The 27171-nt window shown below is 36.9% G+C and overlaps 1 protein-coding gene and 1 long non-coding RNA gene across 6 annotated transcripts; one reads left to right on the top strand and one right to left on the bottom strand.

Annotated features, from left to right (window-relative positions):
• Window positions 1-459: 459 nt before the first annotated feature.
• Window positions 460-16266, bottom strand: LOC136249030 (uncharacterized). The gene is made up of 3 exons (XR_010697995.1): window positions 16122-16266; window positions 1332-1441; window positions 460-749 (listed from the first exon to the last, which is right to left on the bottom strand). It is a non-coding gene; the product is annotated as an uncharacterized lncRNA (long non-coding RNA).
• LOC136249029 (uncharacterized) lies at window positions 4659-25866 on the top strand. Of its 5 annotated transcripts, none has more exons than XM_066040926.1 (17): window positions 4659-4806; window positions 16350-16981; window positions 17532-17587; window positions 17651-17773; window positions 20396-20586; window positions 20646-20727; window positions 21762-21908; window positions 21960-22050; window positions 22427-22486; window positions 22547-22723; window positions 22779-22987; window positions 23068-23190; window positions 23244-23339; window positions 23395-23490; window positions 23544-23657; window positions 24592-24699; window positions 25585-25866. In XM_066040926.1, exons 2-17 carry the CDS (start codon window positions 16408-16410, stop codon window positions 25687-25689), a joined length of 2352 nt encoding a protein of 783 aa, XP_065896998.1. In that variant the 5' UTR covers window positions 4659-4806; window positions 16350-16407; the 3' UTR covers window positions 25690-25866. The 5 variants fall into 5 exon arrangements, with proteins under 5 accessions (XP_065896998.1, XP_065896994.1, XP_065896997.1 ...); XM_066040922.1 differs by lacking the exon at window positions 4659-4806 and adding an exon at window positions 6844-7128; XM_066040923.1 differs by lacking the exon at window positions 4659-4806 and adding an exon at window positions 15756-15961.
• The last annotated feature ends 1305 nt before the right edge of the window (window positions 25867-27171 follow it).

Genomic DNA, 27171 nt, shown 5'->3' with positions numbered 1-27171 from the left:
GAACAGCGTGCCATATAGAAATAACATATGAAGCAAATACAGTTAGAGCTAGGCTTTTTTCAACAGAATCTTATAGGCCATGTCAGAACAGCACAAGTAATGTGACTGTTATAAATCTCTTGTTTGCTCTACTCTAGAGTTATATGCTTGCCTGTTCTCTGTGGTAAGATTGGAATGGTAAAAGGTGTGCTGCAAGGTTTGTTACAAATAACTACAACAGATATGCAAGTGTTAAATACATACTTCCATGCTGGAAAACCTCCCTTGAGGACAGATGAAAAATGGAACTCAGAGCCTTTATAAAATTGTCCATGCTGACCTAATCTTAATTATAAATACCACTAATTCCAACCACCCGACTACATTAATATCCAACCAATGTGCATTTATATGGATTGTTAGCTATCTGCATTCTTTTACTCAGACACAGTAAAGATTTGGAGTCACCTCCCTAAACATTTAAGTATACGACAACAGACATGTGGATACTTTTATACAGGACATAACTATAACTGTACACTTGACTATGCACACACATGTACAACATTACTCGTGATTGAGTTCTGTAGATTAATTATATGGCAGTAAACATTGACTCCCTGTGTAATACATGCAAGCTATACATATCAGTCAGAAGTCTGTAAGCCTGTGAATACAGGAAGCCTATGTATGATAGCTAGCATTCGCTGGTAACTCCAACTGTCCTAGAGGTGGTGGCAATTGGCATAGCCTGTGGATGATCATCACAACTAAACAATAAACAAAATCATGCATGCAGTACGTACCTTGGTATAATATATTAGGCTAGTTATAGGCTATAACAAATTGAAATTTATTTATGTACTGTACACAGACTAGTTTACAATCCGTTATAATGCAAACACATGATAAAGACAATAATCACATGTATGCATGCTGCCATGTGTGACAGTATAGGTATACACGCTGAGCTGAACCCTCAACAACTAAAGCACATCAAATCTTGAAATTTGGCCCATTTGTAGTATTGTTTGACCCGCTAAAACTATTTTTTATTCAAATCAGTGGCTGACACAGAATTAATTTTATAACCAATCAAAATATTCACCCATAAATTTTCTATGGAGAATGCATGGGTGAACTTGCAATGGAGCCAAGCTCCACATGTCTGCTCTTGACACCTTTACTGTCACCACTAATAATCTGGTTGGCTGAAATATACTTGATGTTATTTGTCTTGAGAAAAAAAAGTCCGCTTTCCTTTTAGTTCAGGGTTCAGCTCGTGCATCTTGTATATATACGTACTAGCTAGCTATACCACACATTTCCTTTCAATGACATGATACACTCACTTCGAATTCCTCCTTGAGTCAAGTGCACACTTCCCACCGAGCTGATTGTAAAGGAAACCATGCATGTAACTTAATGTACTAGTCTCACATGCCCAACCTGTTGCGTGAGTCTAAGAAGTTACACTTCCATTAACAGAATTATTATAAGCTAACACTATACACAAACACACGCATGGTCGTTAAATGGATTAATTTAAGAATAAACCACTTGTGGAGCTTACATTTACTGCCTCAACCTTCATATATTTATGCATGTAGCTAAACTAGTTACATTACACATTCTCATGCACATGATATTTTATAGGAGCATGTAGCTAAGGCAAGATTCAGCCCACCATGTGTAGTCTACTTGAAAGCTGTTTCAATTTCACTATTCCACTCTTATAGGTTTTCAGTAGAGTTATATTAGTTCAAAACTTCTTACATATGCCACAAATTGCATATTTCTAGTCAAGGTCAGTTACTATTTCAGATGGTATACAGCTTCAGCAAATCATGCATGCAAAATATACTTAACTTGAAAGCACAGTATATTTTGCATGCATGATTTGCTTAACATTGGTATTTAGATTGTCTGTGCAGATCTCTCAAAGGAACGGAAAGTCAGAAAGGGCCGTTATATGTGTAGCTATAATATCATTATTAGTGACAGATTGAAGCATGCACAGATAACAAACATGCATTACTTCATGGGTGTGGAGTGTGCATCCTGTTTGAAAATTATTAGAACTTATGCACTTAATTATTAAATTAACAGAAAATACATTTCAATAAGGTACATTATATGTATGATCATACAGCCTGTTTATTGAATTATACAGTGTAAGTTTACTGTTTGACCAAACAATATCCTGTACAGGTTAGGCTGCTACACAAGGTAATTCACCCTCAATGTTTCTCATGAGGTATATGTGTATATAAGAATGCATGCAAGAAACAGAACACCTATTATAGTATAAGCTATAAGCCGTCATGTGACAAATAGTTGAGTGTTGCAGATGCATCCAAGTAATAGAGATACTGTGACAGCTGTCTGAATGACAAGCATACTGTAGTTTTATATTTAAAACAAACTCAATTTACAAATGGTAATACTATTGAAGTTTTTCACAGCATAATACAGTCCTTATTTGGCAACAATAACTTATTGCTAACGGTTGTAAGAATATACATCCAGTGACTCCTTATAAAGAAACTGAAACTATGCTTATTACTGGGATTCTTAGTTACCAAGCAACAATGTGATTGAAGTATGCATGTTCAGAAGGTTGTTTGGTTTGAAGATCAAAATACTGAACAAATAATGTACAATATAACAAAATTACAGCTATAGCTATTGCAAGTTTTGTAAGAAAAAAATATATAGCCGGTATGGTAAGAAAACATAATAGCTAATCTTCCAGTATGGTTGTGCAAGACACTTGGCATGGCATGGTCAATACATGTAGTAATTTTGCTATAATATACATTATTTGTTCAGTATTTTGATCTTCAAACCAAAACAACCTTTCAGGACATGCATACTTCAATCACATTATTGCTTGGTAACTAAAAATCCCAGTAATAAGCATAGTTTTAATTTCTTTATAATAAGGAGTCACTGGATGTATATTCTTACCACCCTTAGCAATATAAGTTATCAATGCTGTATAAGGACTACATTATGCTGTGAAAAGCTTCAATAGTATTACCATTTGTAGGGTTTGTTTTAAATACAAAACTTGCTATAGCTATATTGCAAGTTTTGTAAGAAAAATATATAACTAATTATAATCTGCTGGTACATGGTTGTGCAAGACACTGGCATGGCATGGTCAGTATACATGTAATAGTTATACCATGGGCACGAGTGCTTTGCCTGATATACACACAAGCACAAGCACGAAGGCCGCAGGCCTGAGTGCGTATATACAGGCAAAGCACGAGTGCCCGTGGTATAACTAATATGTTCTACTTTAGCATGTAGACCCACCTAATTGGCAAAATCTGTAGTAGCTATACCATTCTCTTATATAGGGAACCAAGTAAGCTGTGATTGTGGGATTCAATTTTATTTTTGCTAATAATATTATAGCAATTTTAAGAGACTAGTGTTAATTATGTTACTTTAATTGCTACATTTGTAAAAAGAAGCCCACGTAGCTGTGCAGGGCTCATCTTCTGTACAGATCAGCTTCTGTATAGTCTTTCATTATTTTATTTTTCCCGAGGGTAGCCAACGCCCACGCAAAACACAGAAATGGTGTACCAGAGGGGTTGCCAACGCCCACGCAAAGCACCCAACTGGCGTGTACGAGACTCCCAATCTTTATGTATTTTTAAAAGCATTTAGTGATATTGCTAACTAGTAACTACCTGTACAGTTGTTGATCTACATCTTGTTCTAGTTATTCATGATCGATCATTGTCTACTTTGTTAAACTCCCTTTCTCCATTATTTTTACATGATTTTGGATTTAGGATTTGGTTTCAAATATATTTGTGTATTTCTGATTGGATTTCTCACATAGCATACAAGAGTCCCAAGGCATTGGCTACCCCTCACTTTTTACCAATAGCCAGTTCATCTCTAGTTGACAAAGATAGTGTGTCTAATTATGATATTACAATCTAAATTAAATTCTTGATCACAGATCAGTACACATTTCCCTTGTTGTTATATGTGGCACACCACAAAATTAACCAGTGTAAACAACCATTACCATACCTTGTAGTGTTTTATTTTTATGTGAATATGTAGTGAAGTGTGTGTGTGTGTGTGTGTGTGTGTGTGTGTGTGTGTGTGTGTGTGTGTGTGTAGTGTGTGTAGTGTGTAGTGTGTGTGTGTGTGTGTGTGTGTGTAGTGTAGTGTGTGTGTAGTGTGTGTGTGTGTGTGTGTGTGTGTGTGTGTGTGTGTGTGTGTGTGTGTGTGTGTGTGTGTGTGTGTGTAGTGTGTGTAGTGTGTGTGTGTGTGTGTGTGTGTGTGTGTGTGTGTAGTGTGTGTGTGTGTGTGTATGTGTAGTGTGTGCGTGATAAAGATTTTTTTAAATTCACCAATTTAAATGTGACTGTTTTTTCCACAGGTTTATGTGTTGGAGAACTGCAAACAAATAACTTGAAATTTTTATAATGACCATTTTTTAAAATATTTATTTGATTACATGTACAAAATACAAAGATGTATCACGTGATCAAAAAAGTTATTAGCATGATGTACAAGGACTATTGACCATTGAAAAGTTGATGAATTAAACATTCAAGAACGGAATACTTCTCCATTGCAACTCGCCCACGCAATATAGCGCGCGCGTCACTAATAATCAGTGCTCAGCCAGGGTATGCGACTATTGGATTGAGATGGTGATTTTTATAAAATTATTTGTACCGTGTAAAACGTTCGTCACGAACGGTATAGCTAGCTGAAGTATTCAAGAAAGGATAGATCTAGCCTGGTATAATCTGGAATCGTTAAAAAGTTCGCGCCTGGATTGTTGGGGTGAGCCAATATTTTCATTGCCAATGGTTCTATGTGTAATGTTAAACCCCCTACTTTGTACCATGAAGAAGGCCGTATTAAGCTGTTACATTTTACGTGAAAGTAGATGCCATGCTGGCCATTCCTGCTAGAACCTGGGAAAGGTTTAAAAGTTATCTGACGCTCCATAACAGAGCCTTGAAAACCTGCTTCCAGTGTAGACGCGTGTATCTTGCCAATAAAAAAATTTTTATTACAAGTCGCTTAATCGGATATGGTTATATACACTACGAAGTTGAAGTTATTTTTGTGTGCATTTTAAATCTCTACAATGACCTTAAGATCCAATCCTGTGTATGACTTTGACAATCCACTATTATGTATTGCCTTATAATCCAATAGCATTTAAAAGTATATAGTTCTGTTTTTCTAAAATTGCTTACAACTGAACTCATCCATCTTGTACCTCCACAATCTTTCAGTACAATAGAGTATTTGGTTAAAAATAGCTTCCAGATTCAATCTTGTGATAGCTATATTCCAAAAATTTCCCAAAGGAGCATCACCTCTAGCTGGAAACTTCTACATGTGTGTACTCTACACACTGCATGGTGGGTGTATACTTGCCCTCTCAAGCCCTCCCTTCATTGTTACTGTTTGGGCGTTATAGTTTGAGCCATGAGACTGTAAAGCACACTAGCTATACCTTAAGCCAAGCAATACACTATAAATTTAGCTATCTTGCATATTGATGAATTCAGCATATAAATTTTATTAATTCGTGAATTGATGCAATCAATTAGCAAAAAACCTAACTCTAAAATTGCTAAATTTAATGTACCACTAAATTAAGGTATTGCAAACACAAAATTAATGGCAAGTATTGATCATATATGCGTAGCTGCATCCTTCTCCTTCCTGTTCTTGTAAAGAATATATTTTTAGTTACTGGCTGTGGCCGTATATGACTATGACATGCAGCTAGTAGCTGTTACAACTGTTCTGGAATAATGGTGTTGTTTCAACGTTGTTACACCTAGGTGAATCATAATGCTTTAATTACAAGCATTGTGAAAGCATTGTGAATCACTTAAACAAAGTGGCATCATTTTTCAGTCAAAATATTGCCAAATTTTAATACAGAATAGGCTAAATTTGCAAAAAAATTTCTGTGCATGGGGGCATGCCCCCAGACCCCCCTAGATAGAGCTGAGTGTGCTTTGCACACTATAGCTAGATGTAACCAGTTTCACTTTTCTTAGCCAACCAACAATTGTTAGCACCCCCCCTTCTGAAATCCTAGATCTGCCCCTGACCAATACCCAGCAATATCTTTTGGCTGCTAGAGCTCAGAAGGAAGCCGGATCAGTATGCAATATGACCTTTAGCTTTCTGGCGGGCTTATCTGTTAATCTTATTCCCATCGAGATTGGTTGTTTAGGCCATTTTATGCCAGACACAAAATCATACAATTTCCCAAGTGGCCAATGCTTGTGAAGTGACAAAGAACACTATAAGATCCCTGCTTGAGCAGGCTGCTTGCATTGCTGTCTCCTGCTCATGCAGGGTTTTTAATTCTATAGAGCCTCCCCAGACTGGAATCTATTGCTTTGCCTAAACTGAACTTTTCTGCATGCTATAATTATTATTATTCTTGTGTTGTAATTTAATAGTGTAAGTCTTGCCAGGGCTCCTGCCTGTACTGTCCATGGTACTCCTGAGTCTAGACCTCCATGTACTTACAGTATGTTGTATAAAATAAGACGTCTCTATCCACGATCACTAAATAAAAGTTTCCGTAAAGGTTTGGGTTTCCAATGCACACAGTTCTGTAGTAGCTATCATGTACAAGGATCATCCTGATGTGTGTCAGTAAGCCGAACAAAAGTAAAAAAAAAGTTAGCTATATTGAATGATGAAGTTTCATTTTCAGTTGGTTTCAGGTGGATGTATAAAATCGCTGGAATATCAGTGTCTCAGTATAATTATGTAGCCAAACATTGCGAAGATGATTGGGTGGAAGACATACAACATTGGCGTCATTGCTAACCGGGCCCGCGCTAATAGCTCGAGCCCGTCTGGACCCGAGAAGAGAAACTCACGGAAATCATAGAAATCAAGACTAGGCGGAAATATACTTGGCGGAGAGTTTATTGGTAGTTCCGAGCGAGGTTCCGAGGAACTCGCCATGGAACCTATACAAGAAACAGGTGGAGTGTATGGAGTTTTCTTCCACTCGCGTGAAGTACAGGACAGCTTTTTACAATCCCTTCATGGCAACACAAAAGCAATTCAAATCAATCACGTGGAGAGTGGCTATTTTCGAGGGGAAATAATAGCACCGTGAGTAATCTAAATGTTCAGTTGTATGATAGATAATTATTATTGTAACTTTTTTGCCACTCCAAATAAATTCTCTATTTCCCGTCCACCGCCCGCATCTGGTTACAGCGAGGGTTACAGCATAGATAATGTATGCGTTCCTAATGGATTGGAAACGCCCGTTAAATTATTTTCCTATCCTAGTTACGGTGCGCCAATAAATTGGGAAATTTGTTGAGTGACTATTTGGCTTTCTCTCGCTTGTTTGAAGGCCAGTTTGAAGGCATGGACATTCCTTTTACATTGTTTATTGTGTTGCGTTGTGTACCGAACAAGAACACAGCGTGTCTGTGGGCACTGGGAGAAAATATTTATTTATTTATTTATTTAATGCTTTATGGTGAAAAGTGACACCAAAGGTCTGATGGCAACTTGCACCATCAGCCTGCCTAAGTACAAAATTATCTACAATTATACAATGTTATGTTGATTAATTATAAATGTTTGAAGTTTGTGACTGGAGGCAGGTACGCACCAGCTAATAATTCAGCAGCAGTGCTATTAGCCAACTTCTCGTCACCGCATTTACACAACCAAAGAAATGTGTGATACATTGAAATGAAGTTTATGCTACAGTACCGCTCAGCTTGAGCTAAACAATAGCACAAAGTAGTGCCTGTTTTGTGACATTTTATTGAAGCAGTGGAAATTTAAAGCAAAGCAGTGGAAATTTAAAGCAAAGCAGTGAATATCTAACTAGCCTACTACACTCTACCTACTACAAGTGGTGTAAACAGCAGTAAAGAAACAATGCTACACTTTCTGTTTCTTCAGGAAATTTGCACAACCGTTTTGAAACGCCATATTTCACCTTTGAACCTGAATTTTCTTACGCTGTTGTTTACTGCTGTTGTTTACTACTCTCCAGCAGTCCAGCCTCCAATTAGTGTAGGTGGCAACTAACCCAGCTGTAAACAACAAACACTAATTTGCTAGTTACAAGAACAGCGAAATCTTCCACCTGTCGAGGCCATAAAGTTTATGCGCAGCGAAATGAGGATTGCCCATGACGTCGCTATGTAAATAATACGGGTGTTTCCAATCCATGTGACATATATTATCTATGGTTACAGTCAGCTCTAATTATTCCGTATTCTTCCATTATTTTCCGCCATACTGATAGACTCAGTAAAAGCTATCTTGAAACAGTGTCAGCAGTGCTATCACATCGGCACAGACTTCACGTTTGTGCTATTTTACAAATTAGGAAAGAACAAGCTTAAGCATGCTTTTATGTGGCTTTTTATGATTGTGCCAGGCAAATAATGGCTTGAAAAGTTGCCAATAGGGGATTCCACGAATTTACTAGAAGCCGCATACTAACCCACATACGCTAAAAATTTTCCCGGTTGAGGAGACTGGGCGTCCAAATATTTCCGTGAAGGTATTAAGAATAATTGAAAGCCCTGGGGTGGTTAGTAGTGAAATTAAATGCTACTTGTTGAAAAATCTCAATAGATAGGTTGCTTAAAGCCAAATTTAAAACTAATGTGGACACAAGTGACAAAAGCACCAAACTTTCTCCATATATGTGGTACAACCTTAACTTAGGATCCATCTTATTCTAAAGAGGGCCTTTCCATAAAAGCATTTATAGTTATGTAACTAAAGAATTTTCTAAATCGGCAAGCCATATAAGTGCTAGTTTTGCTCTATTTCATACAAGAAAACATTATGCAGGGTTGAAGATTAAACCAAGAGCTGATAAACAGTAGTATTACTCTCACAAGCTATATTCAATGCTAACAAGTAATTTTTTTCATTCATACTGACTGTTACTGGGTCTGCAAAAAGGTACCTTTTCCACATATAAAATTTGACCCATTTTTGAATTTTGAAGATTCATAACTTTTTGATCATGGCATATAATAGCCTGAAATTTTCCATGCAGTATCTGGCTACATTCTGGTACTAAGAGCAAGTTAATCAGTATAAGGAGTCAAGTGTTACATCATTTTGTTTGCTAGTATTTAAAATGTGTGGAAAAGGTACCTTTTCGCAAATCCGGTGACCTATAATTTACAGCGTATACAGCCTGTATGATCCACAAACTGTATAGAGAAATTTCCCTATAGTTGCTCACTATGGAAATGAATATACACTGTAATATTTGCAGTACAGTAGACCCTCGGTTATCCGGCCCCCGTTTATCCGGAACCTCGATTATCCGTAATTGAAAATGATTGTTCTATTAGAATATTTTGAGTATAGGTGTGCGTTCTATTAGAGTATTTCAATGGAGCTCTGTATATAAATGTATGGGCTTCAATTATCCGAACTATTCACTTATCCGAACACTTTTATCATTGCCTGAGAACAAAGGGGTTCGGATAACAGAGGGTCTACTGTAATTAGTTTGATGAATATCTCTTACATAATACGTTTTATTTTATTTATTTATTAAGGCTTTACAGCACAAGTGCTGAAGGTCTGTAGGACACCTGGTCCTACAGCCTGTTCAAGCGTTAATCGGATGGCTGCAGGTTCGAGGCTGCCCAGGTCCAGTCATGGATTTTTTCTCCCTTCTTCACCTTTTCAAACACACTTATGTAACAACTTTAAAAACAGGCTGTAGGACCAGGTGTCCTACAGACCTTCAGCACTTGTGCTATAAAGCCTTAATTAAATAAATACTGTAGTCATTCAGATGTCACATCTTATACAGAATTCATTTTATGCTTGTTTGCGAAGTAGCTATAGCTTGATAATTTACCAGCTTATACTACACCAACTCTTGTTATTTAGTATGAAAATATGTGTTAGTGCTACATGCATGATTTTGTGTTTATGCTGAAATCACATGCATGACCACAACAATAGGGTCCTTCATACCATTAACCCAGCAGTACAGATGTAAGATAAAATTCCTTTACTCAAGTCTCAAGCTGAATTATTACTATAAATGCATATTTGTAGTAGTGGATATAATGTACAGGATTTCACCAGGGTTTGTGAGAGCAAAGTGTGGTTTAAGTACAGTATAACCATGGGATGCAGTCACCATGGATTTTTTTCATGAATTTCCAAACAGCTTTCATTATGCAATGGTAGAGTACAAATGACTAACTATGTACATGTAAATATAATTGCCTTGCTACAAGAGCTTGACTGGACATGCAAGTATGTATATATCAAAATTAATGCTATAGTTTAACGATGTTTCAGACATATGATGCAATCTGATGCAGTATTGCAATTTTAAGATCAAATTGTAGCAGTGAAAAATAACTTTTAGTATTGCATGTTTACATTCACCAGTCCATTACCGTGAAACTTAGCAACCAAAGATTACACATAGTTAGCTTTGACGTGCTAGGTTAGGATGTAAAGAACACAGAATTGCAATATTTCATTGATCAGTTAATCAGAAGTGTAGAATTTCAACTATGACATGTATGGCACAATTGTATTCATACAATATTGGGTAAGATAGCTGTGCTGACATCACATGCAAAGAGGAGTTCAACTAGCACAGTGGTCATGGTAATTTTATTACCGTGAAGCAGAACTTTATAGATGACTGTTCTAGCAGTATTATTCTTTCAAATTCCCACATTCAATAAATCAGTCCTGCAATTATAATTTTGACCATGCAGCACTGATTAGTTTTCAGAAGAGCTTAGTTCTTTTCCTTGCTATTTTCACCTTTCTGTTATGGTACGTTTGTTGTATCATAAGCAAACAATTGATGAAATGTACTCTACTAGCTTCTCCTATAAGCAAGTACATGGTTAAATTTCTGAGGGGGTAAACACTCCTAGATCTGGGCCCCTATGCCGGAAATTGTACACTTCAGAGCGAGCTAATCTAAAGATTCCATTTGTCAAAGTATGTACATGCTTGAGGAGAGTACATATGCACTGTACACAGCATACCGCAACACAGCCTAGGAATACTTGTGGTGGTAGTCTGGTCGATTATTGCATGCTTTAAGTGATTATGGTTCAAGTGAATGTAAAACGCAGAGTGGAGATGTGCTCATACTGCCCGACTGCTCTAATAGAGTAATTGTGAATAAAACACAAAAAATAGACATGTGTTGATAAATATTTAAATTTAATGACATAATTTATAACTTAATGACATCCTTTATAATTTAGTGTCACTTGAAATACTCTAGGTTATTCTAAGGTTTCAAATTACTATTTAAAACACCAAAATTGCAAATAGGCATATTTCCGAGCCTTGGATGGCTTCCCAGCATGCATGCCTGAGGTGGATCCTATCAAAAAATTTTATCTGATGTGGTAAGGAACTCACAGAAAAAAAAGTGGTGCTTTTGTCAGTTGTGTCCACATTTTTTTGCTAAGCCACCTAACTACAAAGGAAAGTTGATAAGACGGTACGCTAAAATAACCTTAATTCGCGAGAAACCTTGGTTCGAAAGTCGTGATTTGTTCCGTAAGTCGTAGTTTCACAGCTATAATCTGGAAATTTGTTACATAGTACCCCTATGAACCTGGCAAAAATATATGTGTGTTTCGTCCCATTAGTATTGCTCATTTTCAAGATGCCATGAACAACTCCCTATGCTTCATGACCAATCCCGGTTAAATTATGGGGCATAGTGTTAACATCTCGAAATGAGCAATGCTAATGGGGCGAAACATATATTGTTGACAGGTTCATAGGGATACTGTGTAACAAATTTCCAGATTGTAGCTGTGAAACTACGACTTACAGAACAAATCACGAATTTCGAACCAAGGTTTCTCACAAATTAATGCTATTTTAGCGTAGCTACCTTCTTATCAACTTTTCTTCAAGATTTTTCGACAAGTAGTCTTTAATTTCACTACTAACACCCCAGAGCTTTCAATTATTCTTAAAACCTTCTGTAAAGATGGTTTCTAAAATATTCGTGGAAATTTTTGGTAGAGTGTGCAATGACAAATTTAGACATACGTATCTTGATATTTCTTTTAAACTTATCTCGATTATCTAACATATCTCGATAATTGAAACAATTATTTGTTGTATTTAACTGTCAATATTTTAACCAGTAAAGTGAGCAAATTGCAATTTGAAGAGTACAAAAAACTGAAAAATGTTAGTTTTAACAATGTTTCCAAGTAGTAGGAGAGTTGGAGCCCCCAAGAAGTGTGTACACCATCAGATATTCTTTGATTTACGAGTAGTTTACGGAAGTTTACTATTATTTAGATAAATAAACCTGTCATCCTTATCTCCACAGTCTTCAATATGTCGATAATTGGATATACCTAGATAATCACGCACCTCTAATTTTTGGACGCCCAGTCTCCTCAACTGGGGAAATTTTTAGCGTATGCGGGTTAGTATGCGGCTTCTAGTAAATTCATGGAATCCCCTATATTATAATGGAAATGGACCGCCCACCCAGCCGCATGCAAATATGCCTGAGTCCAGGACGGGAAACAGAGAATTTATTTGGAGTGGCCTTATATGCAAGTTTTGAATTTTCATTCACTGATGCTGGTGCTATACTAGTACTCTATCATATACTGTACAGCTTGTAATATTAAAACTGCAATGTAATTTGGAGTGACACTGTAACAACAACTGGGCTGGTCCATGTTAGTCTTGTTCCTGGACCCTATTTCCTCGGGGGTGGCGCTTATCATACAGTATCTATGGTAGTGAGAACAAAGGTGTGGGCGTGGCCTGCAATAAAATATCACCCAAAAGCCTTACTCAATTTCCCCTCATGACGACTTTACAGTATTGGTTGGGTAAAATCTAGCCCAAAAGTGCCTCCAGATCGACTCAAAATGTTTTCGTCTAGCCACCTTCCCACAACGCTTGCCTGGGCAGGCATCCTCCATTGTAGACGAGATGTCTCCTGCCACCGGGAAATGGACTTGGTATACACAAAACTATTGAAGTAGTCTGGCAGCTATGCCAGACCTTGGTGCCATTGGTGTATATCAGTAGTAGGTGCAGGAATGTACGTGGACAGCCTTTATAATTTCATGATGCAGATCATGATCTCACTCATCATATTATGAATTTCACTGATTAAAACTAGAATTATGTGACAGTTTTTGAATAGTGGTCATGAATTGACAAAAAAAAGTTCACAACAAGTATAAGAATTTTAAACTAGAGTAGGGACAATGTAGGACTGCTGCAATAAAAAGTACTGAAACAAGCTGGATCAGAGTAGTGCGTAATGTCCAGATACTAAGAAGTGATTTATCCCTACTGTGCATTTTGATTGTAGAACCTCCATAGTACAGTAGGGATATTCACTTCTTATTGTTTTACAGTGTCTGGACATTACGTACTACCAAGAGTTCATAATATAAAGAGGGAGGGAGAGTGTCCAACACTGTATTACTTGGTCAAAACACACTGCGTTCAAAGATTGCATCATATCCTGAATATTTCAGTATACTTCAGTATAATTCCATACAAATTCGTCACCTGGCTTCACCTACTGAAGAGCGTTGATAGGTGTTGATTTATCAAAGGGAAGCATTCTTAGTGCTTTGCTTTAATAGAATTAACACCCTTTCAGTAGTGATTTAATAAGTTTTGGTGCTGATAGTCATTGCACAATCTTTGTACACAGTGTGTTTTGACCAGGTAATACAGTGTTGGATACTCTCCCTGCCTCTTTATATTATGAACTCTTGGTACTACTCCGATCCAGCTTGTTTCAGTACTTTTTATTGCAGCGGTACTACATTGTACGTACTCTAGTTTAAAATTTCTGGCTTAAGTATGCAGTGCACTTTTGGCTTCTTGTATGGCTTTACTGGAGTACTTAAAGTTAACCACGAAAGCCTGTTTTCCATAGGCTCCAATGTATTTTGACATCACTTTTGATTAGCTGTTAATCCTGTATACTTTGGTGTGGAAATTAGTGATACGGGTTTTCAGAAGCTTCTGGAACCACTCTATTAATATAATTGATTCTTGTTGAATAGCGCTAATGAAGCTAATATGCAGCAATACTGGTGACCTGTTAATTATGACATCATTTGTGTGGAGTTGTCTTTAGCAGTTAAAACAGGCAAGAGAGAGCTCTTTTGTGAGGTAGGTACTTAGTGGTGAAGAGTTTGAATGATTTCTGGCCTTGAAGCCATTAACAAGTGATGTATTGCTTTGCCAACAGAGTAAACCTAGTTTTCACATGAGATAGTGTTGATAGTGGTGTTTGCCTTTATCTAACCATAAAGTCTTACAGTTTAGAGATTGAAATTGGTGTTTTCTTTGTACTGTTGTTTCTGGTAATCTTCCTTACTTTTGTCTTCCCTGCTTTCTAGATTACGAGCACAAATGATGTCATGTGTGAGCGATAATTTATACTACTGCATATTAATGTGATGCTTCGTGGTATGAACCACCAACATGGACTGGCGTAAAGAGTACTCCTTGAAGTTTATAAAGTTTCATAGCAGTAACCAATACTGTGAATTATGCCCAAGTAACATGCGTAGAAAGAAAAGGCTACAATACATTGGAGCCATTGGAAAACATGATTTTGCAGTTTAAAAAAGTACTCCACTGAAGCCATAAATTTAATTAGATTCCTTGGTAGCTTAAGTATATTGATTACTGCCCACCTTGGAAAGGGTCTGATTGTCTACCCATACTATTTTTATTCTGAAAAATCGACAACTTCTGTTGCGTGTTCTAACAGCCAGGGAAGCCTTCTGGAAGTAAAAGTACGATTTCAGTACCTCATGCCACAAAGGGCTTCTTTGTACCTCTTAGAAGACAGGTAACACGTGACAAAAGTTGTAACAAAAATGGTATGTGCACATTGGACAGACGACCAGACCTTTTCCAAGGGGGCACTTATAATCTCTAATCCATAAGCGCCACCCCTGAGGATATAGGGACTGGAAATGAGACTATAGGTCCATGTAGTCCTTTGCTTGGTTACAATGTGAACAGATTCCAGAAACTACTCCCTGTGGTACTTTGTAATGTCCTGTGTACAGTAATGCTGGCTTCATTGGGTATTTTTGGGCTCTGTTGGTAAATAGTCTAGGAGTGCAGATGTGACCAGAATTAATATTAATGCACATATGCATGCATCATATCCATGCACATTTCATTTTGATAGTGTTTATACTCATCTAAATGGTTCAGTTGGCGAGGGGAGCCTGTACTCCACGGAATAGTGGAATTACGGAATAAGCGAAAATCACATTCTAAATATTTTGTTGTTTATAGCCTCTATAACATTTTAATATACATGCCTCACCTCGTAGAGAACACAATCACGATGGCACCGGTCCTCGGGGCAATCTTTAAATCAGTAGGATATGTACAAAGATATTCACTCTAACTAAGCTAAACTACCGTTAAATACACTTCACTACATAATCGCTAAAAAACTGGAAGTTCTTTGTGCTATACATGCTCATACCAGCTGTCACACACGAGCAGCTAGCTAGCTAACTGGCCGAATAGTTTAGGACAAAACAATCCACTCCCTAGGTAGCTACCCTGCATGCATGAATAATCTGACCTTTCTTACTTATAACTCTGTTACCATTTCCTAAAGTGTTTCAAATAAATTCGGAGAATAATACTGCTTTCAGCTCCCAACATCAGAGCTCCAACCTTGGCTCTAACGCTTCGTATATAACTCTAATAAATTCGGGCAGTTACTCGTGTGTGACAGCTGGTATGAGTAAGTATAGCTCAAAGAACTTCTAGTTTTCTAGCAATTGTGTGGTGAAGTGTATTTGATGGTAGTTTAGCTTAGTTAGATTGTTCTAGAGTGAATATCTTTGTACATATTCTATTTAAATATCGCCCCGAGGATCGGTGCCATCATGATTGTGTTCTCTACGAGGTGAGGAATGTATATTACAATGTTACAGAGGCTATAAACACTAACAAAATATTTAGAATGTGATTTTCGCTTATTCCATAATTACGCTATTCCATATTCCGCGGAATACAGGCTCCTGTTGGCGAGTAATGTGAAATTAACTACTAAATTAAAACCATACCAAATCTGTCTTGACTCGAATGCTCCGTGGCTATCAGGCACCTACTCACCAAATGAGTAATAGTTACATACGTAGTTAACAAGATGCCAATTGTAATTCCCGCCGTAGAAAATACTTAGTGGTTGTTATTGCTACCCTAAGGAAATTCATAAATGTGACACTGTGTGGTTATGTACAATTTGTACATTATGTGTTTATGTTTACACTATTATGTGTTTATTCCATTAGGGTTGGTGATGGTGGTGGAAATGTACAGTCACCTTTATTGGTAATTGGGACTTATGAAATGCTTCGGGACCAGTTATTTAATAGCACACAATCACAGCAAACATCGTTTGAGTCATCAGTGAATAATCCTGTTAGTATTGTTTTGAAAGAACAAATGGAGCTTGCCCCTCAACAACAGCTGCAACACAATGAAAGACAACCACAGTTACCATCACAAAATCAGGAACAAGGTCAATGGCAACAACAGGAAGAAAAACAACAAAGGCACCAACAGCACCAACACCAAACGTATCAAGACCAGCAACAAATGCAGCACCTACAAGCACAGCAACAGCGACCACGACAACAGGAAATACAACAACAAGACCCAGCACAACAGCAGCTAACTCAACAACACCAAACACCAGAAGAGGAGGAACAGCAAAGTCAACTGCAGCAACAACGCCAAACAAATCTACAATCACAACAAGAAAACCAGCAGCAACAATTAAATCAACCATCACAAGTTGCAATTGCATGTTCAGGACCTTCTAATGCCTCAACTTCTGGAGTAAAAGAGTCTGTGGTAACAATGTTAACTTCACAACAATCATCACAACAGTCAAGGGGGAGAATTAGCAGTGCTTCAACTGGTAAGCAGTAGTAGATTTGTATGTGAACTCGTACACCCTGTATACCATAAAATCAGAAATTCGATTTTTTGATGTTGGCTGTATCAATGAAATAAATGACAAGCAATGGCCAAATAGGTAAACAATTTTAATTTAAGTTAGACTTTCCTCCAGGCCACAAAGAGCGAGACTAATTCTGAGTGTGGTTTACTATTTGATAGGTAGCTCCCACAAGGAAATTTTTTCAGGGCATGAGTCTTATAGTGAACATTCAGGGAGCTTTGTATTGCAACTTTGGGCTCATGTAGCAAGGTAATGTGTATGTCATGTTGTAAATCAAGCCTTAGATACAGCTGCTAGTGTTCTAAATTCATTGTGTTAGCTATACCTCTTTTTTGCCTGTTTTTCTTCGAATATTCTTGTCAAAAAAATTTTGCTGTGATCAATTTTGTTTAAAAATGAAATATTTTGCATCAGATATTCAAGACAAATATTTCTGTCATTGAAATTTTGTAATATGTACTTGAACTGTTTTCTATGTCCATGATACTTATGTATTTAATCACTGCAGGAATAGGCTGTGATCAAGACATTTCAGATACAAATAAAAACCCGAATGCTATACAGGTAAGAAGTATGAATGTATGTAAATGGATCAGGATTTTAAATGATTGCCTGAATTGTCCACAGGTAGATGTACCACAACTTGGAGCAAAAGCTGCATTTGTAGCTACCAGGAAGCGACAGCATACTGTATACTGTGTGTTACATGGAATTGAAACTTCACTTAACAAATATTATGACAATTTGGAGGTAATCAGAAAGTACAATTAAATTGTTTGTTTTCTTCCTATCGTGGGCTCTACAAACAGTAATATGTATGCTAGTACAGTATGTGTACTATCCTTACTGTATGCTACATGGTTAGTATACCATATACGTACAAATTTTCGAGGGACACAGTTCCTTGGCTGTCCACAAAATTTTCTTGAAAATTACCAATTATATCAGGGTTAGCTCTATGCTTTCTAATAGGTAACATCATTGAAAAACAGCGTTCCTCTAAAATAAAACCACAAAATTGTCTATCCTCGAAAATTTGTATGTATACGGTACATAAATTCTCTCTTGAGCATTGAAACAGTATTTTGATAATATGGCGATGGTAGACTAGTCATCATGCTTCCTTGGTTATTTTTGAGCCATTTAAGCAAGAGTTCATTTGTATTCAGTGAAAAACAAAGTTGATATTTACTATAGGTATGTATTTCCAATATATTTCCAGTAGTTTATTGATTTAAAAATGAAGTAGAAATCCAAACGATAAAAAGTAGTGAAACAAGAGATGATTGATGGTATAACAGCATAGGAAAATTCCTACATTGGTATCAAGAGTTAATAATAAGAGAGGAGAGTGTCTAACGCCGTATAGTCCTGTAATAGATGATTGCGCAGAAGTTAAACGGCTTCTTTTCCGCGTAACGTACAGACTGGCTAGTATATTTTTGCATTTAACCACAAAGGCTATCCCAGACAAAGGGCATGCGTTCAACTCGATGTTCAAGTTCACCACGAAGAGCATCGCTCTGTTGCGTAAAGAAGTGTCCTCGAAGATAACTCTGGGGGAGAGCGTCTGAGAAACCAATAAACAATGAACCAAAGGCGGAGTATTGCTTCGAATTTTCACTGCATCGCCATGTTACCCTACCTTTGAACATTCTTCAATTGAAGGAGCACTGTTCCCTGTACATACAGCTCAGTCTTTAGTTCAGTCTTCGAATATTCTCGAGGATTCATCACGGTGTGGCTAAACTAATTGCGGTAAGGAAACGAACAAATACTAGAAGCCTATACGTTACACGGAAAGGAAGCCGTTTAACTTCTGTGCAATCATCTATTACAGGCCTATACAGCGTTAGACACTCTCCTCTCTTATTATTAACTCTTGTTGGTATGTTATAACAATCATTTTGTTCATTCCCAAAGTAGGGATTTTCCCACCAAGCTATGCTCTAATACCATCGTTTATCTCTTGTTTCACTACTTTTTATCACTTAGATCACTACTTCATTTTTAAATTAACATTTTTAAAAATATATTATATAGTTTGTTATAGCATACAGCTATATAAGTGTGACTGTTCTATTAGGGTGACTGCTGTATTAGAGTATCTCCAGTCGGTCTTCACCTACCAGGGGGCATGTCACTATTTCATATTTTCATTGCACTAGCATTATAAATGCAGCTAGACCAATAATAACAGGGTGTGTGGTCATCGTGATCGAGTAAATAGATTATTGAGAGGTATGGTCCCCACACTCAATCGTTATTGATCAGCCAAGATTGTTAATGGGCATTGTGTTGAACCTATCCTGAAGTTACAGGTGTACGCACTTTAAATAATTGTGGTGTCTCAATATGCTGCTTAAGGAAGGTGTTGATACGGAAAATTAATGCCTTGATATGGTTTCTTTGCATCAAGGAGAAGATGACCAGCCTGATTAAAGATGAAAGGAAAGATAAGACTCAGATCGTCAAAAGGCACATGCCACTACTGAGTTTGTTATTGTGGTATAAAATTGTGGCCATGTGCTGCTTCATTTGGCCTCCAGCCTTGCGACTGTGGTCAGGCAGACGTGCGGGCAGACGAAAATTTGAGTTTTGGTGATTTGTTTAAGATTCTATATCCAGCTGCCTGTGTTTTCTTGTTTTTAATTCTGTATTTGGTGTTAGATGGACTAATGTTATTCCATAAAGGTAATTTTCATCACGTAAGATGTCTCTATGGTGGTTTTGAAAGGCGGCATTTTAGGTGGCGCTCATCACTTTTGGGGGGATCCCTACTTAAAGTACTGTCAGGTGCCCCACTATTACTAATTAATTCAAACAAATTTTATACCCATCAATTAAGTACAGAAGACTATTTTGTACAGTGGATCCTTGCTTATCCGAACATCAATCGTAGCTGCTGAAATAGACGAAAAGGGCATAAGCAGCGGTGAACAGTGAAGAAATCAAGCCTGTTGCAGTTGAGTTCTGCTTGAGTTGGGCTTGGCTTGACCTATAAGGCATCAGTTAGTCAGTTATTAGAAAATAAAATTGCTGAAAGAGTCCCATAGAAATTTGTTGTAAGCGTGGGGTCGCTCTTGGTTTGATTATGTCTAACCAATGCTGCCAAGCTGTCTTGAAGGAAAAATGAGGCTATTTTTGGATGGGCAGGAAAACCCAAGCCTTGAAGACCCCTACTAACTATACACAGTACTGCCGTACTGTACTATACAGCACTTACATATTCAACTGTATCTGTTTTAGTCAATAGGAATATTGTTCACCATCTGTAACCAGCAACTCACACGCTGCATGTAATAAATCATATGGATGTTTGGGTGCTTTTAGCCCCTAATCTTAAAAGCTGTGTTGTTTGAAAATTTCCAGGAATGTCAAGCCAACTTTGACAAGGAATTTGCTAGAGGGTTTGAAGAGTTTTTAGATAAAAGACTAACTATTAGTGATGCTGCAGCTGCTGCTGATAATAATGAGGACCATCAAACCAGTGATGATTATACTGAGTACATCTGTGATCACCTTAAGAGGAAGCTTTGTCCGTTCCATTGTGTTCGATTGTGGTTAGCTAACTAGAATTATTTTGTGTAAAGTCATGTACATGTGTGTGTTTTCAATGTAGGAAATACTGTGTGGATAATATTTCATGCATGCAAATTTTCAAAGATTTGTGCGGAGACAATGAAGGGCTTGTAATACTGTCAGTAAGTTTTTTCCTATGTTGCATTGTAGGGCAGCTAAGTATGAAGGCTGAATAATGTTTAGGGGATATTTAATTCAAATAATTTTGTTCTCTGCCTTTTATTTATGTAAGACTAATCGATCAAACTGCAGTATGATAGGCAGTACATCTGTAAACATTTTAGCATTACAAATAGTCACTTCAAAAATTAAATATTAATTCCGTACTTAACGTTCAAGTTGTAGTAATAATCTTTGAAACACATAGTGATGTAGAAAGAATATACCATACAGTACAGTACAGTAGTACAGTACGTAATTTTCCTGCCATCAAAAAGCCAGCCTCACGTATAATTGAACTCGAAGGTGTCTTCTGAGTGACTTGAGATATTTCTAATAAGCTATATAATGACTGCCTGACTTACGCTGTACTTTACTTTCAGACAAACCAAAATAGATGACACTATTATACAGCAGGCTTCATTTCTTTATTGTTTGATGTTGATTGGGTCCAAGACATGTCTTTTTACCTACCACAACAGCTGCAATGTATGCATCGAGGACTTACCTCTGTCCTCATTTGTGTTCCATTTCATTGGCATTAATGCATCTGTGGTTTCTTAAACTGGTTATCATGGACAAAACGAGAATCGTCTGTAATTTTTATACCATGCCAGCTCCAATGAGTGGATTGATTGCTGAGGTGCTTCTTCCACTGTTCTGTGCATGTAACACCTTGTAATAGTCAGATCATATACACACAAAGCAAAATGTTGCTCACCTGTAATTGACTATCAGGGTGCACTGAAACCTGTTTTTATGTCTGATGTACAGTAGTATCCAAGTTTACTATAGTCAGTTATGACCTCCCTACTTTTTATTTCTATGATCCTTAAAATTCCTTCTACTATAGTTCACTTGCTCATATTCATTCCAAAAGCTTTAATTGATGCTTGGTTCATCCCTAGCATGTAAGTATTCAAACTATAGCCCTGTAATAAAATACACTATACATGTACATATATAATATAAATGATGTATACACCATATATTGCAGAAAATCAAGGAGAACAGTACTGGAACTATCTGTAAAGACTACACTGAATACAAAAACATGAAGAAAATTGGTAGTGGTGGGTTTGGTAAAGTATACAAATACTCTCCTGGGTCTGGTCAACAATTGGCCATTAAAGAGGAAATTAAGGTACCAATTAATGTTTTTAAATGCTAAATAATTAATTTTAGTTTTTCTTAGCATCCATTAGTCATGGGGAGTACAAAACTCTTTCAGAAGATAGCTCAACTTAAACACAGGCACATAATTGAAATGTTCGAGTATATAGTGGGTACGTGTATCTTTTTGTCTTCCATTTTGTATGTACAAGTCCAGAATTAAAAACTGAAGTGTCCCCTGGACACCAAATGCACTGATATAGTAACACTATGGCTAGTGTGGGTTTAAAATTTCAGTACTGTTAAAATTTACAGTCATATATGCATACAAATATGCATGCATGTGTGCAACACAAACACACACCACACTACATACACACACAAACAATTAGAGGGAGCCTGGTGCGTATCTAGTTAAAGCATGCAATGTCACTAGTACATTGTTATTTTGGTACCCACTATGGTCCTTTTATTGTATCCACTTATTAACCTACTACTACATACATAGGGTGTATGTTACCATGGAAATCTAATGTTGTCATTCTTCAGGACCTCGTGGTAGTGATGGCAAACAATCTTATTTGTTTGTGATGCCATTTGTGAATCAAAGTGAGTCAACATGCTCTGAAGTTTTTCGTGTATAGTATACGTATGTATTGTATCGTACAGAGAGCCTTGACAAGCAGTTTGTTAAGGAGAAAAGTTGCAAATGTGTTTTAGACTACATGAAACAATATCATGATCAACAGAATTATATTTACCGGAATTATCTTTTGCTGTTTCACCAAGTGTTTGATGGGTTGAATTATTTGCAGACTCAGAAAGTTGTACACAGAGATGTGAAGCGTTAGTTTTTACTCTGATTTTAATTTCCTTGCTTTACTGTACCCTCTTCATTTAGCTTCCAATATTTTGGTACATCAAAAATGTTCATGTCAGAGTGTCATATTGTGTCCATGCCGTGAACAAGATCGAGTAGTGTTTATACTGAGTGACTTAGACCTGGTGTGTATGGAGGGAAAAGATGCACTAGCCTCATCCTCCGGTGAAGTGTGGGATAAAATGGCTATGCATGATCCAGCTGGCACAATGGAAATGAAATCCCCTGAGGTATGGACTTCATGTACCACAGTCCCACAGTTTTTTTGTTTACAGTGTATTACACATTTTGTGTATTTTTTTGTGTATAGTCATTCTACAGGACTGGTAGTGGAGAGACAGTGATAAGTCATAAGTCAGATATTTGGTCTGGTAGTGTGACAATGATGAATGTGTTAGTTGGGAAAGAAGCAAACTCTGCAACACACGATCAGGTCTGTATTGTGTCAGTGATATTCATATGTCATCCTTGCTTATATTTCTGCAGATAATGGGCTTCTTGAAAACAGGATCCAATACTATTCGCAGTGTCACTCATGGTATGGATGAGAGTCTTGGAATGCTTAAAAGTATTTCTGAGAGAGTGAGTGTCTTTTTCCTTGTGGTGATATTATACGTACATTTCTACATAATTGTAGTACACAGAAATATGTAATCAATTGAAAACAGCCAATAGTGTTATCGTCAACAATGAAATGCTAGACATAACAGCAGATTTTGTTAAATTGAAAAAGGTGAGTAAATTCTGGGCCATCTGTCTTACTATTAGCACGTAAACTATGTTAAGGTGCTCAAAGATAGTGGTAAATACCTCAGGAGTGTGCAGTCTTTTCAAGGAGGAGTTCCTGAAGTGTATAAAGAAGAGAGTCCACTGGCAGGAATACTATCCACAGTCTATTTGGTTAGGAATAATGTGTGTGTGTGTGTTGTGTGTGTGTGTGTGTTTGGATAGGACAAGCCCACATGAAATGGTCATGAGAAGATCGTTAGTGCTACTAAAATATAATGGATTCTTCTACACTACTTTTTTATAGGGATACATCCACAGACAATTGTTTGATAAATTTGGGGCAAATTGATGACTGCCACACATTGTCGTTTCTGTATTTTTCATAATTAAAATGCTTTGTTTCTCTTCATGAAATTTACTCCATTGTAAAGTGTAAATACAGTAGAATTCGAATATCTATCAAACCTCATCAAACTTCATTTGGCTCACATGAAATATTATTAGCATCACTAAAGTGCATTGTGTAGTTCATTTCAATTCATGTGGGCTTGCCATGTTTGAATACCCATTGACTACTATATTGCAATTGTGGTATTCCCTTGAATTCTTTTCGAGTCATATTGAGGGTGACATATTGCTCTGCAGTCGACCCTTGGTTATCCGAACCCCAATGGTCTATAAGTATTCGATAAGGCAACTATTGTAACAATTAAATCAACTTGTTCCACTCGGATATTAACTGTCCAACAATTGTCTCATAGCTACATATAAGTAGCTCTCGTTATTTGACATTCCAACTACTAATTCACTCAAAAGCAATCTAACATCGTAATTATTATGAAATACTCTAATATAACACACAGCTGTTTACTCTAATATAACAGTCATTTCCAATTTTGGATAAACAAGGGTACAGATAACTGAGGACTGCATTGCCATACACTATCAGCTATCTCATGATCAAGCATACTTAACTGCCATTGTTGTCAAGAACACATTAGCTTCTCTTTGTGAAAGCGACAATCAGGCTAGTGTGTGCATGCACTACACACATGCCACATAAATTTTATGCAATACATACATCACACAAGATTTTCTTATGCAGGCCAATAACCTACATTGGGAGTGTCTATCTAGATTACCCAAGGTTTATGATACGATGTTATGGGACTGTATCAAGCAGACTTTTGCAGTCATTGCTGCAGGAGCAAAAGTGAGTTGACTGCATGATGTGAAACCTATTGTATAAGTGGGGATCCATGCATTAAAAACAAAACATTGAACAAAAGATGTACATACACTATCCTTACTTTTATCTTAAGGTTACAATTTGTTCAAGCCTAAGTAGGGATTTTCCCACTTAACTATCTTGTTTTACCATCATGTTTCATGTTCTTAGTGTATATATAGATCCCTACCTCATTTTATTGATATGTAGATGTGACTATCTCAGCAAAAACCCATTTAGTTCCTGAGTTTCCTCAGCATTATCTACAGTGTCCAAAGTATGGTTACCAAAGTTTCAGCCTATTGTGGTGAATAGTAACTGCAGGCACTTAAATTTGCAGCCATAACTTCCGGTATACAGAACTGGAATTTAGTTTACAATGTTCACCAAGAGTTGACAAGTGGTATGGTTTTAGCTTTGTAGTCACTTGCGCATCACAGATGAAGGAATTTTACATGAGAAAAATGATGACGATCTTGTTTACATTGTATATGACATTGGGCTATAGAAATGATTTAAACTCTTCATGAGTAGGCAAATAAGATGGAGACTTGCTTCCTGCGTAGCATGAATTCACCAATTTTTTAAAAATCACATTTCTCTCAAAAAGTATGCAAGGCAACTTTTTGCTGACCTCTACATGCATAACAGAGAAACAATAAAAAGAAATACATAATGAGAAACCTATGAACATGGTGGGTTTTGCTCACAACAGTCTCATATTTGAGGACTTAGAGTTGTCTTTGTTGGTGTATATAACCATCAACACTGGTTGTACTATACGGTGTTGTCAAGACCCCTCCCATAATATTATTAACTCTTGATGTTGTACTTATATTATGTGTGTATTCATGTCTCTTATTCCAATAGTTCATTCCTGAGAATAGAAAAGATGCCAAATTCATTGTAGGAATGTTAACACCCATAGAAAGAGTACTACAAGCAGAGATTCAGTCACAATCACAGTCACATTGAGTTGGTCGGTGGAGTTGGTCGGTGTGGATGGGATCATGAAAAGCTGGAGCTAGTCCTAGAACATCTGATAATAACTGTATACGCAAAAGTAATTGTGTATCAAAGTCTGTACTGTCCTGCATACAAATAGTGTTGTTTGTTAGTTAAAAATATTGACACTCATCATAATGTCCAAAACCACTGAAATAGTTAATATTGACATATGGCAATTGACTTGATGATATCAAGGTAGCTTGCTTACTTTGGGCATGGCAACAAAGAATTTTAGCATAAATTCCTCCCGGAAATAGTTGCAGATTTACTGCCTAGATACCCTACTTTTTCTCTACAAACTTAACTGCAAATAGATTATTGCATGTTGAGTGCTATTTTAACAGAATTTCTAGCATTTTAGTAGTGATTTTACCTAAAGGGACTCAATAGAAATGAATATCATAAGATCACACATGTCACAGAAGATTGATTCCAGGTGTCTAGAATTGAGCTTGTTAACAATAAATAAATAACAACTAAAGTGTTGTTATAGCAATCAATGTAGAGAGTGATCTAGACATGACTATTCCACCAATCAAGTGAGATGGATCCCAAATAGATAGAAAATGTACAACTGATGATTTTATATTGTTTCCTAAGAATTTATTATTCTCACAAAGAATCCAAAAATTAATTTTTCCATCATTGTTGCCATGTTCATTACACCGTGAAACTTGTGATCACAGAATATTGTCCCTTACTCATCACACCTCATGTTCCCACTGAAGATTTTTGTACAGTGATTTTTCTCCATCTGTAATTGTATGTATTATTGATACGCCAGATACTATATACACACCTTGCAGTACTCTACCATCCTTTGCATAATGTGATGGTCAACTCCACATGTATGAAATAGCTCTCCGACTGGTGAACAACTAAATGATCATTTTATAAGCATACCTGGAAGGCTATACTGCCATGATCATTGGTAACTACTGAACCAATAGGATAGGCAACATACATCCTCCAAGAACTATAGTCATTCCAAAGCCATCATGAACACAATGTTAGTGGTCAGTAACAATTCATGTACTGAAATATTTCCAGCGCATGCCAGGACTGACAGATTGTGTACCTTGCTAATTATATTTCTACAGTGGTCCCGCAATTTTCCAGCCATTGATTATCCAAACTGTGGAGGTGACTGTTCTGTTAGAGTATTTTGTCTAATGTGTGTGTTCTATTAGAGTATATCTGAACTATTTGGTTATCTGAACACACTCAGGGCCCAATGAGTTTGGGATCCTCACTGATTAGGCACCAAAATAAATCTAGAAATTGGTCCAGTAACAAGACCTCTCCCACAAATTACTGGCCTGGATGACAATGAGCAATTGGAAACAATGGAAATGCAAAACGTACGAAATGTACTTCGGTTAGTAGCCACCTCTAAAAGACCTTTTTATAAAGACCACCTCTTTACATGGTAATATTTGATAAGCTCCA

Source organism: Dysidea avara, chromosome 3 (genome assembly GCF_963678975.1).
Source record: "Dysidea avara chromosome 3, odDysAvar1.4, whole genome shotgun sequence".
Lineage (NCBI taxonomy): Eukaryota > Metazoa > Porifera > Demospongiae > Dictyoceratida > Dysideidae > Dysidea > Dysidea avara.
This window is presented reverse-complemented; position numbering and strand designations above follow the sequence as displayed.